Below are 16831 nucleotides of genomic sequence, written 5' to 3' on the forward strand. Positions count from 1 at the left end.
GTTTTTAAAAGTTAAAAAAAGGTGTGTAAACAAACAAAAAATCTTTCAAGAATTAGAAAAATACATGTTTTTACTATCTTAAGATGGTATGTGCTTTGTGCTTCTCAAAAATGACTTTTAAAGAATTAAGGCAGGCTCTAAAATATTGCAACAGACTTACGTAATTTCTTTGGTCAAAGATTAAAATGCTTAATCTAATTATAAGCAAGAAATGTGTTTAGTATGTTCGCCTGTATTTATGAAACACAGCAAAGGTCAGGATTCTGGCCTTGAAGTGTTTATGTTTTGAGTGTCAAATATGTGAGTATAATAAACTAGCAGTATTACTTAGCCAGGTGTCATTTACTGTAATTCAGAGTATCCCGACAATCATCTTTCTAGAACAATCATCTTTCTAGAAGGAAATGTCTCTTTTAAATTGCTCTGCCCTTTTGGTTTCTAATTAGTGATTGTCCCCTGAGATTTTTTAAAGCTAAAAGTGTTTTATACTCAGTTTGCCCTTTATTTGCAATTTTTATATCAACCTAAGTGTAAAACTAGTTAAATTTGATTGTAATTATTTTCACTGTTACTGTTCTTCATTTGCCTATTTTCATCAAAATAAACCTTACTGTAGTTTCTGGTGAGATTGGTGTGAATTTCTCTAGCCCGAAAGGAAGATCTGGGGAATGCTATCTATCCCTTGGGAATATGACTGCTTTCTTGGTGATTTGCTTCCACTTCCTAGGTTTTGGGAATAATAGGCAGTTAAAAGCTCTGCATGCCAAAAGCAGAGGACCCTTGGGAATTTTTTCATCATGAACTTTAAGTTAAGGGAGTTTATGATTGGCTAGATTATAATACAGGAAGTGAATGTCTTTGCAGTAAAATATGTAGAGCTTGAAATACAAAAGAATGGAAGCTTCTACATGAACATGTTTTGAGGGGGAAAACACATTTTCTCTTTACGGTTCATTCTGCTCTAGGGAAACACCACCAAGCGAGTCAAACACAGAATGTGATTGCGTCAGACAAAGCAGAAATACCGGTTGCCCATGACCATGAGCACAGCCATGACCACACACAGCTCCATGCCTACATCGGTGTTTCTCTCGTACTGGGCTTTGTTTTCATGTTGCTGGTGGACCAGATTGGCAGCTCCCATGTGCATTCTACTGATGGTAAGTAGCTCCAAGGTTTTCTGGGCAGTGCAAGACATTTGCATTTTAGGTGATCACAAATGATTGACTAATTCAGTATGTATCAGTGGCCTTATTTAGTGCTAAAACTTTCTCAGGTTCTGGTGAACATTTCATTCATTTGAGAAAGCTAGTGGGTTGTGACATGTGGCACAAGGGAGTGTTTATTATATTATTACCCTGGTTATTTTAAAGCTCATTTGATGGAGGTCTAGGGCAGAAGTTCTTAACCCTTTTTGTGCCATGGAGCCTTTCAGCAGTCTAAAGCCTGTGGCCTTTAGATCAAATCAAAATTCCACTGAGATGCCATTTCTCACCTGTCAGATAGGCAGAAATTCAAAACCCTGGCAGTATACTCTGTTGGCAAAGCTGTGAGAAACAGGCACTCTCATCTATTGCTGTGGGTGTGCGTAGTGGTACAGCCCCTGTAGTGGAGAATTTACCCTTCAACCCCAAAATCGCACTTCTAGGAATCTGTTCTGATGAATCGGCTCCAGTATGAAGATACATATGCACAAGACTAATCGGCACAGCATTGTTTGTCATTGTGAAAACACTTCAACGTCCAGCCACACAGACTGGTTGAGTGCAGTGTGGCGTGTCCATGTAATGGAGTTCTATGTAGCCATGAAATAGAATAAGGAATCGATCTCTGTGAACCAATATGGAGAGATTTCCAGGAAATACTGTTAAGTGGGGGGAAAAAAAGCAAAAATAAATTATTATACATCATATATTATGTTTTGTGTAAAAAAGAAGGGGAAACAAGTATACGTGTATATATTTGCTTATCTTTACAAAAAGGAAACATGAAGGATCAGCTAGAGAACAAAGTTGATTACTTGTAGGAGTGAGGGCATGGGTGGGATAAGGTAGAAGGGTTTTGGGAGGGCATGACACTTCCCCGGGCATGCCTTTTTGATATAGTTTTGACTTTGGGAAATATGTTAATATTTTCCATATTCAAAATATAAAATGAAATCAACAAAGGATGGGGGAGCTAACTGAAACAGATGAACTATACTTCAAATGAATAACACAGTTACACTGAAGGGGATGTAGAAAAAACTAATTCAAGTAACTTATGAATGTAGTATTTGACTATATACCTTTAGTGGTGAGTAGAGTTGGGGAAGAAGCGTAAACAGTACTGAACTCTTTTTAATAGGCTTTGCTTTTTGTAATGGTGTGGGGAAAACAGTTCTGAAACTAGTTTAGATATGTTACAAGATTGAGCAGATGAGTAAATGTGTTGCTGTTGGTGGAACCAGAGTCCTCACTGAGGAAGAAGGGACATGCAAATAGGGAATGAGGGAAAGCAAGAAAGAACCCCTACAGGGATGGGTTGGAATCGGAGCTATTGGAATCATGATTTCTAAAACTTGTATGTGTATGTGTACATATACATGTGTGTCTATGTATACATGTATGTATGTCTTAGTTCTGTGTGCAGAGAGGGCCTAGAAGTAAAGACATCCCACTAGCAATGAGCATATCAGGGCTCTTCAGAGAAATGGCTGATTCTAGGACAGAACAGGGTAAGGATAAAATGAGCTTGGAACATCTAGTGCTCAAAGAAGATGGAAACATGTCACAGGATATAGAAACTAGCTTGAAGGGGCTTCTCTTGGCCAGATCTCAGACAGTTTGTGCACCAAGATAATTAAGAACAGCAATAAAGCGTAAATCATTGAAAAAATGGGAATCAATGGGCACATCCACATGGGAGAAAGATAAAAGGAGAAGGGAGGGCATTTGGTTCCAGCAGAAGCTAAATGCCATTTGGTAAATGTGCAAGCAGTTGGAGTTGGACAATCATCTTTGCAACCTTCATAGTAAAAATTGGCTCAGGCCAGAATCATCAATGAATGTTAAATCTAGGGGGTATATTTTGATTTGCTTATTAGTTACAAGGGAAAAAAAAGTAACTAAATGAAGAAATTGGACAATACCTTGATCAGATGATCAAAATTAATGTCACTGGTATTCTGCTTTCAGTGTGGGCAGAATGTTCCTACCAGACCAGCCTCTGTACAGATAACTGTAAACTTTGGACAGAATTTTGAAAACCACTATCTGAAGACATTGGAGAGTGAGTGACCTAAAGGAGGCAAATTCTGGAAGGGAGTCTACACTTGGAACCTATTTTTACTACTTTTAGTTCCTATTTTTACTGCTTTTAGCAGTCAGTGCCTATGGGGTAACTAACTGATAGAAGACAGTCTTTCTGGCCTAAGGAACTGGAGGACAGAGTTCAGGGTACCCAGCCTCTGGAAAGTGAGGGGAGAATCTTAGAAAGGAGAGAGACAGAGAAACTCAGCCCCAAATTCTATGTGTAAACTGCCCAAGTCTCTGGCTAAGCCCTGAACCATGCTTTCTTGGGCAGACTGTAGACGGCTCAGCTAAATGTAAAAGAACCAAACTGAGATTTAGGCAGCTGCCCAGAAGACAGAGTTTGCAGTTTGAGCCAAATCAAGTTATGTAAAGCAAAGCAAAAAATCACCACTCTTCGGAGGAATATAATAGGATCCATAGTATCCACAAGATAACATTTACAATATCCAATATATAATCCAGAATTCACACCACCAGTGAGCAGCAGACGTACATCCTGTGCCTCTAGATGTGATAGCCTGGGGAGCATCACCTATGTAGTATTCCAACCAAGAATGCGTCATCTAAGGACACATCAGACAAATCCAAAAGGAAGGACCACTCTGTTATAAAACAAGAAAGGCGCAGGGAAGGAAATGTATTCTTCAGAGATATCAAAGTCACACAAGTCAAAGGCAGAGAAAATGTCTCAGATTAAAGGAGACTAAAGAGATAAAACTAGGTGCAACATATGATCTTAGGCTGGATCCTTCCTGGAAAAGGAAAAATGCCCTGAAAGACATTCTTGGGCAATTGACAAATTAGAATATGCAAGAGAGAGTAGAAAAAAATATCAATGTTAAATTTACTGAAGTTGATAACTTTACTGTGATTATATAAGAAAATATCCTTTATCATCGGAAATACACACTGAAGTATCTAAGTATAAAGAGTTACAATGTATGCAGTTTACTCTTAAATGGTACAGAAAAAAAGATATACACAAATATGTGTATCTGTGTAGTGTAGATAGAGAACAAGAGAGCATAAGCCCAAATGATAAAGCAAATGGGGCAAAGTGTTGGCCAATTAGTCATTCTGAGAAAAGGGTATATGATTGCTTTTTGAACTATTCTTGCAACTTTTTTTTTTTAACTAACCAAGTCTTATTTTAGGAAATGGATTTTGGAGTAAAAGGTTTTACTTATGTGCTTTATTCCAAACAGCAAATGAGAAGCACCCTCTGTTGGATGGAATCCGACTCCAGCTACATTACATAGTTGTCCATAGTGGCCTTTATGACATTTTTCTTGCAATTCTTGTCAGTTTAAATTTAAAATGCATTTATAGGTGCATTAGTGTCCTGTAGCCCCATACAAAGAATTAACTGTAGTATGTGTTTATTTTTCCTCCTGTTTTGTCTCAGAGGTCACTGTTTTTGCTGGTTTTCATGAATCTGATGACCTCGCTTTACCTATTACCTGCAGGGTTTTATGTATTATTATCAGTAAAAGTTAATTCGTTTATTAAATTTATTCTGAATCAGTCTTTTCCTATAGATTTATAGAAATTGTGTTTTAATTTTAAAACCTCTAATTTTTTAAAAAATTAATTAATTTATTTTTGGATGTGTTGGGTCTTTGTTTCCGTGCGAGGGCTTTCTCTAGTTGTGGCGAGCGGGGGCCACTCTTCATCGCGGTGCGCGGGCCTCTCACTGTCGCAGCCTCTCTTGTTGCGGAGCACAGGCTCCAGACGCGCAGGCTCAGTAGTTGTGGCTCACGGGCCCAGTTGCTCCGCAGCATGTGGGATCTTCCCAGACCAGGGCTCGAACCCGTGTCCCCTGCATTGGCAGGCAGATTCTCAACCACTGCGCCACCAGGGAAGCCCCCCTCTAATTTTTTTTAAGATGCTACTTATAATTAGACCACAAGACTGTGTAAAGAAAAGCCAAAACAAGCTTGTCACACAGTGTAACATGATCGTTCTTTCCAGTTTGGGGTGGTATTGAAATATCTGTTGTCTCAGAGTGATTAGGGGCTTTAGCTTCCCTTCTTGCAGTGTTTTAATTAGAAGATAATTTTTTTTTTTGCGGTACGTGGGCCTCTCACTGTTGTGGCCTCTCCCGTTGCGGAGCACAGGCTCCGGACCCGCAGGCTCATTGGCCATGGCTCATGGGCATAGCCGCTCCGTGGCATGTGGGATCCTCCCGGACCGGGGCACGAACCTGTGTCCCCTGCATCGGCAGGCGGACTCTCAACCACTGCGCCACCAGGGAAGCCCTAGAAGATAAATTTTGTTAGTAAAAAGATAAAGATACTTTACTTGTGCATGCTTTTTCCATTGTAAACCATTCCTTCAGTGGGCTAGACCCCTCAAAAGATTAAATTCCTTTCAATTTACTTGACTAATGTCCATCTATCATTTCACCTGGCATTTTGATGTCCATGTCTTTGAACTTTACATTGTTTGGACATGATTTACTTGTTTATATATTTCTTTCTTTTTTTTTTTTTGTGGTACACGGGCTTCTCACTGTCTTGGCCTCTCCCATTGTGGAGCACAGGCTCCGGACGCCCAGGCTCAGCGGCCATGGCTCATGGGCCCAAGCCGCTCCGCGGCATGTGGGATCTTCCTGGACCGGGGCACAAACCCGTGTCCCCTGCCTCGGCAGGCGGACTCTCAAGCACTGCGCCACCAGGGAAGCCCTATATATTTCTTATAATACCTGTAATACAGATAAATACTTTTTAAAATCTCCAACAAGGATTTATTAAGCAACTGTTGGGTGACCAGTGCTATGCTACATTCTATAAGACAAATAAAAAATGGAAAGAAGTATAAAATTTAATTCTGTATAGTTCACAGTCAATTGGGAGGGACATATTTAAGTGAAAACAGTTTTGTATATCTAAGGTGGAATACAGAAGAAACCTTGAAGTAGCATGTAGAGACTGCATAGAGCTGTACATTTCTAGGCAAGGGGAGAGTTGTTCTAAGCTGGAATTAATCTTTGATTCTTTCGCAGAGTAAGCGGTCCTAGAATTAAGACTTTGAACAACGTCTTGGTTTTGGATTGATGAGCTGGGCAGTTTAGTACATGCCAAGAATTAGGGGTGAGGAGATTTGGGGAAAGGAGAATGAGACAATTTTTGTTAGAGGGTGTTACAGAAACTGGTTTAACTGGACTGGACAGTAAGAAATAAGATGATACCAGCTGAGGACTTCCCTGGTGGCACAGTGGTTAAGAATCTGCCTGCCAGTGCAGGAGACACGGGTTCGAGCCCTGGTCTGGGAAGATCCCACATGCCATGGAGCAACGAAGCCCATGCGCCACAGCTACTGAGCCTGTGCTCTAGAACCTGCGAGCCACAACTACTGAGCCTGCGAGCCACAACTACTGAAACCCGCATGCCTAAAGCCTGTGCTCTGCAACAAAGAGAAGCCACCACAGTGAGAAGCCTGCGCACTGCAATGAAGAGTAGTCCCCACTCTCGCAACTAGAGAAAGCCCATGAGCAGCAACAGACCCAATGCAGCCAAAAATAAATAAATTTAATTAAAAAAAAAAAAAAGATGATACCAGTTGATAGAGGGCTCAAGACCTCCTTAATAGAGCAGTTTGGACTGAATTTGAAAAGCAACAGATTCTTAACTGACCCATCACAAGGGTGGTGATTCAGAAAGATGAATCCGACAAGGATGTGTAAGATGAATTAGGTTAGGGAGAAATGAGAGTAAGGGGAGACAACCAGATGGGAGCCTACTGCTAATTTAGGTTTGAGGTGATGAAAATTTAGGTTAGGATGGTGGCAGCAAAATGGAGAAAGGCAAATGTGAACGACATTTTGATGTTAGAATACAGATAAAGTTGCAGGAGGCTGGGGAGGGGGAGGGGGTAGGCAATGACAATGAGATTGGTCTAGACAGGTGGTCAGACGCCACAGAGCACTTTCCTTGGAGAGGTGAAGCGTTAAGAGGTGTGAGGCTGTTTGGGGTGACATCTTGTCTGTTCAGGGAAGCCTGGGTCAAATGAAGAGTTTCCACCTGCCCACCTCTTCAGGACAGGGGAAACTTCCAAGTGTTTGAAGCAGAAGAAAAAAGACAACAGTGAGGAAAATAATAATCTTCTACTTTAAGAGCTTTCAAAGACTTCTTCCACCCGCAGGTGAATGTTCTATTAGTTTCTGTTTCACGTTGCTTCATGGCTGACTTGCTTATTTTTACTTCAGATCCAGAAACAGCAAGGCCTAGCAATTCCAAAATCACCACCACGCTGGGTCTGGTCGTCCATGCTGCAGGTAGGGTCAGATTGCAGTGGAACCCCTTTCTTTTCTGTCACACAGGGACCATCCACATGAAATACTCTAGGGCTGGCCTTTTGGGGAAAGGGTTGCTTAATGAAGGCCTCCAACAGAAGCATGAGCCCTGGAGTACTCAGTGTTAGGTTTGCAATAAGAATGGTTCTGTATTTCTTAATGGATGAAAATAATTTGTGGCACATGAAAAATACATGAAATTCAAATTTCAGTGTCCATAGTAAAGTTGTATTGGAACACAGCCATGGCCACTTGTTTACGTATTATCTGTGGCTGCTTTCACACAATGGTAGAATTGAGTAGTTGCAAGAGACTCATGAAGGAAGGCTAAAATTCTTCCTATCTATCCCTTTAACAAAAAGTTTGCTGACCTCTACTGTAGGATCTCATCTGCATAAGAGCCTGCTCACTTTTGTACTCAGTAGCCCTGGTGCTGGGTATCTACCCAAGTGCCAGGTGAGGCAGAGATAGGCTGTAGAGTGTCGAAGTCTCAGCATTGCTGACAGGGCATGCCTTAGAATCATAACCAAAACTAGTCCCAGTAGTAGGGCTCTGTAAATGACAAAAGCATGTGAAAGGTGACACACTCTTATCTGGACTTTGTAGTAAAACATGCTTTTCTAACAAAAAAATTCATCCATTTCAACCACTATTTACTCATTACGTATAAATCATCTATGCCAAGTCGCGGTGTCTTTATTTTGGTTTTTCATCTGCAAGATGCAGAGATGCTTCCTTTGAAATTCTTTGATATTTCTGTTATTACAGTTTGATTGATTAATCAGTAGATTTTTGAGCATCATACTTTTCCAACAACAGCAACAATAACTGACAAATTGAATATTGAATAGCACCTATGCTAAGCTCTTCACATATGTTACCTCATGAAAACCCTAGGAATACATACTTTATTGAACCCATTGTAGAAATGAGAAGGCTAAGGTTCAGAAAGGTTAAGTAACCGTCCCAGAGTCCAGTCCAGCTCTATCTGACTCTAAAGCCCACACAGTCACTCACCAACTATTATAGTTGTTATTTATAGTTACAGTGTTTTATGTTTCACTTTTTCCAAATTCAGCTGACGGTGTTGCTTTGGGAGCAGCAGCTTCTACTTCACAAACTAGTGTCCAGTTAATTGTGTTTGTGGCAATAATGCTACATAAGGTAAGCAAAATTTTGGTGTAAGATTTGGTATTGACTACATTTATAATTAAAATTTCTCTTTGGTCATTATGTTTTTCTGGAATGGAAATTTTTTTAGTTATTTTCGTAATTGCTGTTCGTTTTAGAGAATTGAATAAATCTGTTCATAGCTGGGTCTTTTGCTACCATTTTCTTAACCTTATACTTGAAGGGTTTTTTTTTTTATGGTCATATACACAAACTGTTAAGTCCTCTACAGATTTCTACATTTCATAGTAATTTTTGTTCATAAATATTCTTCCTTTCTTTATACTCTTTTCTTAACTATTACACAGACACACATACACGCACACACACACACAAATGGGATATTTTCTAGCTTAGAACATTAATTCCTAAAAGGCAAAGCCCAGACTTACTAGTATGCCTGGTTTTCTTGTATGAGAATTCAGTCAAATGATATGTACTTCATAATGTAGAAGCAATGCAAACTTCCAGAGTAACAAGGGATAGTTTTTCTTTTCCAGGCACCAGCTGCTTTTGGGCTGGTTTCCTTCTTAATGCATGCAGGCCTCGAGCGGAATCGAATCAGAAAGCACTTACTGGTCTTTGCACTGGCAGCACCAGTTATGTCCATGGTGACATACTTAGGACTAAGTAAGGTAAGTCTGACTCATTCCTAGCTTATCTAGACAAGTATCTAATTCTTTGTGATCTACTAGAAGGTGTAGTCTCTTATATTGAATTTTTCAGTTAAATTACCCCCTCAAACTGAAGATAAAATTCGAATTAAAAACCTGTACGAAGTGTACATCTTAATTCCAAGTCAATCCTCTTCATAAATTTGGAGCATTTTCTTATTCATTTAATTCGAAAACTTCTTCCCCATCAGTTCCAAAAATACTTGCACAAATATATGATCTTTAAAATAATACAACTTAAACCTTATCAGACATGCTAACTTTATTTGACAGATACATAATAAGTCACAACAGAATGTATTTAATGTTTCAGGAGGCACAGGAAGAGGGAGGGACAAGGTTGCAGCAGCTTTGAGAGCAGTAAGGGATGAGCAGAGATCTCTGTATTCAGCTAAGACTCAGATTCTTCTACTCCCAGCTCTCATATCACTGCATGTTAAGTACCCAGGGCTTCATCATTGCACTCAATGTAGCTCCCCACCTGAAGTGGCATGTGTCGCTTGTCACCTCCGAGCCCGGGCATTCTGCTCTGTTGCTCCAGTTGGACCTTTCCACGCTTTATAATTTTGTCCGCTAGGGCCGCAGTTCTTAGCAGCAGCCTTACCCATTTTACTTAAATATCAGTTGGCAGGCAACAGGAGGAAAACCTTGGAACCAAGCCAAGTCAGGGCTAGTTCCTGGAAACCACTTTCCCCCACTGTCTCTGAAGGTCACTGATTCTTCTGAGCATCATTCAGTTCGTATTTGATATAGTACAATTTGTATTGAACATATGAGAAATGAGATGGTTAAAGAATGGTTAATTCCTGTTAATCAAGGGTTAGTTGATCTGGATTGCTAACACCTGATTGTGAGCTTTATCGTCTTTTAGTCACTGAGCAATACATAGTTCCCTTTTAAATATTACCCTATTGGGACTTCCCTGGTGGTCCAGTGAGTAAGACTCCACGCTGGCAAGGCAGGGGGCCCGGGGTCAATCCCTGGTCAGGGGACTAGATCCTGCATGCATGCTGTGACTAAAAGATCTCACATGCTGCAACTAAGACCCAGTGCAGCCTAAATAAATAAATATTACCCTGTTTATTACTGCATTGATCAATATAAGTTTTTAGAACTTTTGAGAGGAAGGTATGATAATTTTGGAGGCATGAAGTTAACATATTACATTTATGGCATGTTCTTAAATTTTCAATTAATTGTCTTAGGAGGTCCACTTTTTTCATTAAAAAAATTGAAATGAGGGCTTCCCTGGTGGCACAGTGGTTGAGAGTCCGCCTGCCGATGCAGGGGACACGGGTTTGTGTGCCGGTCCGGGAAGATCCCACATGCTGCAGAGCGGCTGGGCCCGTGAGCCATGGCCGCTGAGCCTGCGCGTCCGGAGCCTGTGCTCCGCAACGGGAGAGGCCACAACAGTGAGAGGCCTGCGTACAGCAAAAAAAAAAAAAAAAAAAAAAAAATTGAAATGAATTGTATAAAGATTAGCTTACGAGATATTTCTAGGCTCTGTGAGGGCAAGTACTGTGTCTCGATTCCCACTGTATCTCAGGCACTGGCCTAGAGCCTGGTGCATATGGCATATTTGCTAATATTAGTAGAATAAATGAATGAATGTATGAACTTTGATATCTGCATTAATGCTGTTGATTCCATCTTAATAATATAGGCCAAACCTGTTCAACCAGACTTGAAGTTTGTTTGAAAAAGTAATCGTGTACATCACCAATAGTCTTAAACCCTTGTTTGGAAGCTTCCCATAAATAACAAGATCGTTCCGATCTCAGGATGTCCCCGGTGCCCCAGATAACACGAGTTATGAATATTGGGTATTTTTTTATTGGGACTTCTTCCTGCCTCTGGATTTTACTTGACTTAATTTTTCTTCTCTACCTTACTTCACAGAGCAGTAAAGAAGCCCTTTCAGAGGTCAATGCCACTGGAGTGGCCATGCTTTTCTCTGCTGGGACATTTCTTTATGTTGCCACGGTGCATGTCCTCCCTGAGGTAGGCGGAATGGGGCACAGCCACAAACCCGACCCCGCTGGAGGGAGAGGCCTCAGCCGCCTGGAGGTAGCAGCCCTGGTTCTGGGCTGCCTCATCCCGCTCGCTCTGTCAGTAGGACACCAGCACTGACTGTTGAGGGTCCAGCCTCAGGCCATGGCCATTTTCCATCCAGTGAGAACAGCCAGCACGTGACAGCTGCTCACTTCCTCAGTCTCTTGTCTCGCCTTGCCCATCTCCACCCGTAACCCTAAAGATTCTGGAGGGAGGTGAGATGAAAACCTGGAGCAATGGAAAGCTTTTCGAGTAGAAACAACACACTGCGAAGGATACAGACATTCCATGTGTTGTCTTTTCAAGGGCCCTTGGCATTTTGAGTTTTGTTGTTTCCCTTAACCCTATTCTCAGGGAAGATGGAATTTAGTTTTAAGGAAAAGTGGAGACCTTCATACTCATAATGAAATAATTATGAAAGTACAGTGTTCTGTAATTAAGCTAAATCTCTTTCTTAGTTTCGAGGCTCTGCCACTTTAATCCATTGATTTTTAACATGGTTCTCGCCGTGTAAGTCTGGTGCTTTAGCATCTATGCCACATCTATGCCTTGAATGAAGGTCATAATGCCCACTGTCTTAGATGCTAAAGATAAGTAGTTCATTTGGGGCTAGAGTCAGGAAAAGGACGGCAAGACACATTGAAAGCTGACTTTATACTTGAGAGAGATCCACTGAAGAGGGTATGTCTGGAGCGTCTTTTAAACACCTCCTTCTGCACTGGTCTCTTTAAAGAGAGCCTGCCATTCCATCCAATGGAGCAACAGAGGTGGACTGGCTTTTAAAGAGGTAACTAGTGTTTTATAAAGCATTTCTTTTCAAGTTCTCCTTTGTGTAGAGTAGCTGCCTGTACAGCACATTCTTTATAGAGGAGCCAGGTTCTAGTAGGTGGGCTTTCCTTAGGCATAGGCTTTCCTTCAGGAACAGTCAGGTCCCAAAGTATCTTTGGAAATTAAAGGGGATTCAATTATAAGTGAATTCGGATAGTTACTGACATCTTTGTAGTAACCTTTTAAAAAGTAAGATTACCAAAACCTATGTTGTCCTTTTTTTGTCTCTTTAAGTACTTATCTTAGCAGACCAGCAGTCCCTCTGGCAAAATACTTGGTGCCCCTTGGGGACTGCTAGGTCAGTGTCACATAAGCACCTGTAGCAGTGAGGAAAGTCAAGATGTATCATAAATGGGAATTGTTTGCCTGTTGATTTAAAGCTTATTAAAATCATGTCTTTTGTCTCTTCATCTTTTCCATGCTTTTCTCCTAACTTTTCCCTCCAGCCCTTCCTCGCTACAATTTGCTGCTTACTGCTGGTGGTGATGTTAATATTTGTGAGTTGAGTTCTCTCATCAGGACAACCACTTCTTGAACTGTGATGATGAAGATAGTCTCGTGTCTGTTCTTTATTCCTTTCAGTGAAGTTACCTTTGTGTCAAATGCAGCTTTATTAAGCCCTTAAAATATCACTTCCTCATATGTGAGATGACACAATCACTAATATTCTGGTAACTTAAACAATTGAGATAGTAAAAGTGTTAAGCAAACTAGGATAATTTTTCCATATTTGCCAAAATCCCTGTAAACCTTATGTTATCAAATAAGTATATGATATATTGTTAATTTATTTTGATTTTCTGTACCATTTCAAACCACATTACAGAAAGGGGGAACCAAGACTGTTTTCGTCAGGGCATTGGATTTAGGAGTTTGTAAAACATTTTATATGACACATAAGCCAGCATGCCCAGGATATCTTTATTTCCTTCCTAGATTTGTTACTGGGTCAGCAGCTGGGGAAAAAGAACTTGAGAGCCCTCTGCTGGCTGTAGACCAAAGTAGCATAAACAGGATCTGGTTCTGGATAGTGGCTGGCGGCCATTGTGTACGACATTAAAACCAACAGAAGGTACAGTATGAAAGTCTAAGTGACTTTCCTGATAACAACTCTGACTTAGGAGAGTCATAGGGTTTCATCTGGTCCTTCAAAGTAACACGGTTGCCTTGATTCTCCCTGGAAATTTACTTAGTTAAGTAAATAGCTCATTTTAGTGTCTGGTTCGGTTTGGATAGTGGCACTTTCTATCATATTATTGTGTGCAATGATCAGAAATTTGTTCTGCTGGCCAAAGCCTCTTTCAGCAGTGCCTTGCCATCACACTTAAAAGTTTGGCTACAATATCTTGCTGGGTAGGGCCTTGAACTCTGGCAAGGATCAGACCATCTAACTTCCAAATTTGCCTTCCCCTCTGGACCTCACGTTAACAAGCAAACCTTTCACGGCCTGTCAGCTCTCAAGAGCTATGGGCTTTCCCAGATTTTAAAGCTGCTGCCTCGGAAGCACTTATTTCCCTCCTGGTCAGCAGGCAGAAATAGCCATACTAATCTTACAGGGCTCAAATGCATCTCCAGGCAGCAAGGAACCGAGCAGCGTGGCAGAGGCCTCCTTCACGGGGGGAAGGACTTGTTCATGGTGGGCAGTGTCCCAGGAGAGGTCACACTGATGGTCACTTATTGGCACATTTCAGTTCCATTTTCCTCTTGTTTAAAACTGCCTCCTTCGATGTGGATGCCTTAATGCTCTCACACATTTGAAAACCTTGGCAATACTTAAGTTGCTGCCATGATTACAGATGGAATTATTGGCTACCAGAGAGATGCAACTGATGATGAAAAGCATGGCCCTTCCTTCCTCATAACCAAAGTTAATCTGAATTGCAATTTGACTCCCTTTCCTCGGTAGGGATAGACTTTCTTCAGATCGCAAGTGCTCTCTTAAATGGCAAATTAAGTTGAAAAACACTACTGATGCATTCCCATCACTTGTTCGCCAGTGAATTGCTTGTCAGTTCCCATATCCCCAAAGTAGCGATGTTCCAGGTCTGATGGCTTTCCTGTGCATGCTATTGCCAGATTTCAGTTTTTAGGCAAAGGTTCTGCACTGGAGTGTAGAGAGTTGGAAACAGTACCACCTACAGAGGCTATGTTGTTCTCTCTTCCCCTCATCACCTTTTAATTTCCCTATTCAAGACAGCCAAGTCTGTTCCTGTATTTTGAATCATTAGAAAAATGAGAGAGGTGGCTGTTTTGAGTGGTCAGTTCTTTGTAGAAAGGAGAAAATGTAATTGTGTTTTTTTACCGGCCTATTTCTAAGTGTCATTGCCTGGTTTTTCTCTTTTTCAAGGATTAGAACTCGGAGGACATGCCAGCCTCTCAGACACATGGTAGCTAGGTACTGAACGTGGGAACTGTATGTATGTCAACAGCACAAGCCCCCAAAGAACGTTCCTGTCTATGGGGCCCCCTTGGGAGACTGAGAATAATGACCGGATTCATCCAAAACTGCTGTAGGGCAAGGCCAGAACTCTCTATAGGCGTTCCACAGGGGTACCTTCCTTACATTACAAAACTTCTGCTCAATACACAATGGTCCACATAACCCCAAGAGCACTGTTGGAGATGCTATGAAATTAAAACCAGTGATGTAGCTCCTTTGTACCTGAGACATCTAGATTCACCTGAGGAGACCTGAGGGAAATGTATGACTTGCATAAGAGGTCTAGACAACCATTAGGAATTTTCTAGATATGCCCAGCCTAACACAGGGAAGTTGGCTTTGATCTGTTTTCTCATAGCATCTTCTACCAAGTTGGAAGTCTCGTGGGACAACACTGCAGTTCCCCTGGTTCAGTAGCCTGAACAGTGATTTTAAATGTCCCCTTTTCTGGATCCTTTGTAAACATGAAATCATTCCATGGATGGCTGCCTTATAATTTTGTCTCTTTCCACTTTAATTGTGAATGGTTTAAAGAAATGTTTTTGCTGTTTTCTGGTTTATTTTATGATATTAAATTTTTATTAGTGCATACCTTATGTGAGTGGTTCATTACTTATCCTCTCGGCAGTTTTCTTTTTCTGTTTGATGACCAGACTGGACCCACATTCGAACATCAGAAAAGGTAATGAAAAGTTTTGAGGGACAGTGGAAAGATGTGTCTATATGTACATCCTTTAGGGAAGGAGGGAAGGAAAGGAGGAGGGGAGATTAAGCACTCAATACACCATCTGCCCCAAAAGATAGCAATTTATTTTCCATGGCCATTGTTGTTAGCAAATATTATTTGTGAAGGTAGCCATTTAATCCCAGAAAAGAGAAGCAGGCCAATAGATCCCAGTCACAGTGGGTGCATTTCAAAGGGCACAGTTACTAATACGAGTGTGTAGACGCTATGAACAACTGACTCTGGAAATAGAGATTTCAATAGAAGTGCAATTTGTGAATTTTATAAGTGTTTTCTCCCTCTGTAGACTTTAGTACTAGATCTCATTTTTTAACTGATATACCGATAAACGCTCTGTATAGCAATGGATCAGTTAAATGTATAGCTTATGTTTATTCATTAGATTTCATTATTGCTGGTCTACTTTGTGCTGACTTTCTATATGTGTCACGTGTGCTACAGCTAGTTACAAAGATTGTGCCCAGAGTGTTACATGTTGCCTGAAAACCTTTCCTCATAAATAAGAAAATAGGCCAAAAGGACATGGTATTTATGATTCCTGCCATCTCTTATGGAAGCTTTCAGGTGAAGTGCCTCATCCCTCTTTTGCCTTAAGCAGTGGTTGTGAAATCTTCAGAAGCCAGCATTATTAAGTAACAGCCCTTTCATCCTACTGCCCTGAGATCAAAATGTATATAGATATATGTGTATACATATACATATTTATACATGTGTGTCTATATACAGTTTTAGCCAAAATAGCCAACAATCCTTATTCTGTTTAATTTCTAATTCTTACAAGCTAGAGCTGCATCCTGCAGTGTAGTTTTTATGATGTATGATGAGCCTGCTTTGTGTCCCACTCTGGTCGCCCCGCGTCGAGAACGCCCCTCCTCTAGCTCCCTCACGCCCTCCAGGTCTTGGTCCAGAGTCTCCTTCAGTTAGGCCTCCTGTGACCACCGTATTTAAAACTGTAATCTGCTCACCCCCGCCTCAGTGTTCTTTGCGGAGCACAGGCTCCGGATGCGCAGGCTCAGAGTCCATGGCTCACGGGACCAGCCGCTCCGCAGCAGGTGGGATCCTCCCCACGAACCTGCGTCCCCTGCATCGGCAGGCGGACTCTCAACCACTGCGCCACCAGGGTAGCGCATACCCTATTTCTTTTTCTGTAGCACTGATCACCTTTTAATCTGCTTTATAATATATGTCTTTGCTTTGTCCCTCTTCCCTGCTGAAATATAAGCTCTGGGGAGCTAGGTTCTTAAAAAATATGTTGTTAAATGAATTGGTCTGCCCTGAGGGGGCAATTTTTTCCTGATATGTGCTCTCCCCTCCTTTTCCCCCACCAGCTTCTGC

At 41.2% G+C, this 16831-nt stretch overlaps 1 protein-coding gene across 3 annotated transcripts in view; it reads left to right on the top strand.

Annotated features, from left to right (window-relative positions):
* The window catches only part of SLC39A9 (solute carrier family 39 member 9), a 54754-nt gene extending 39412 nt beyond the window's left edge, over positions 1-15342 (top strand). The window contains exons 3-8 of one of the 3 annotated variants that reach the window (XR_004348455.1): positions 966-1160; positions 7501-7569; positions 8666-8751; positions 9258-9392; positions 11331-11698; positions 12758-15342. Coding sequence is in view for 1 of the 3 variants with exons in the window: in XM_032622731.1 (XP_032478622.1) it covers positions 966-1160; positions 7501-7569; positions 8666-8751; positions 9258-9392; positions 11331-11561 (716 nt within the window). In the remaining 2 variants the exon portion in view is untranslated. Of the gene's footprint in view, positions 1-965; positions 1161-7500; positions 7570-8665; positions 8752-9257; positions 9393-11330 lie in introns of all 3 variants that reach the window. The other 2 variants (XR_004348454.1, XM_032622731.1) reach the window with 2 other exon arrangements.
* The last annotated feature ends 1489 nt before the right edge of the window (positions 15343-16831 follow it).

This window comes from Phocoena sinus, chromosome 2 (genome assembly GCF_008692025.1).
Source record: "Phocoena sinus isolate mPhoSin1 chromosome 2, mPhoSin1.pri, whole genome shotgun sequence".
Taxonomy (NCBI): Eukaryota; Metazoa; Chordata; class Mammalia; order Artiodactyla; family Phocoenidae; genus Phocoena; species Phocoena sinus.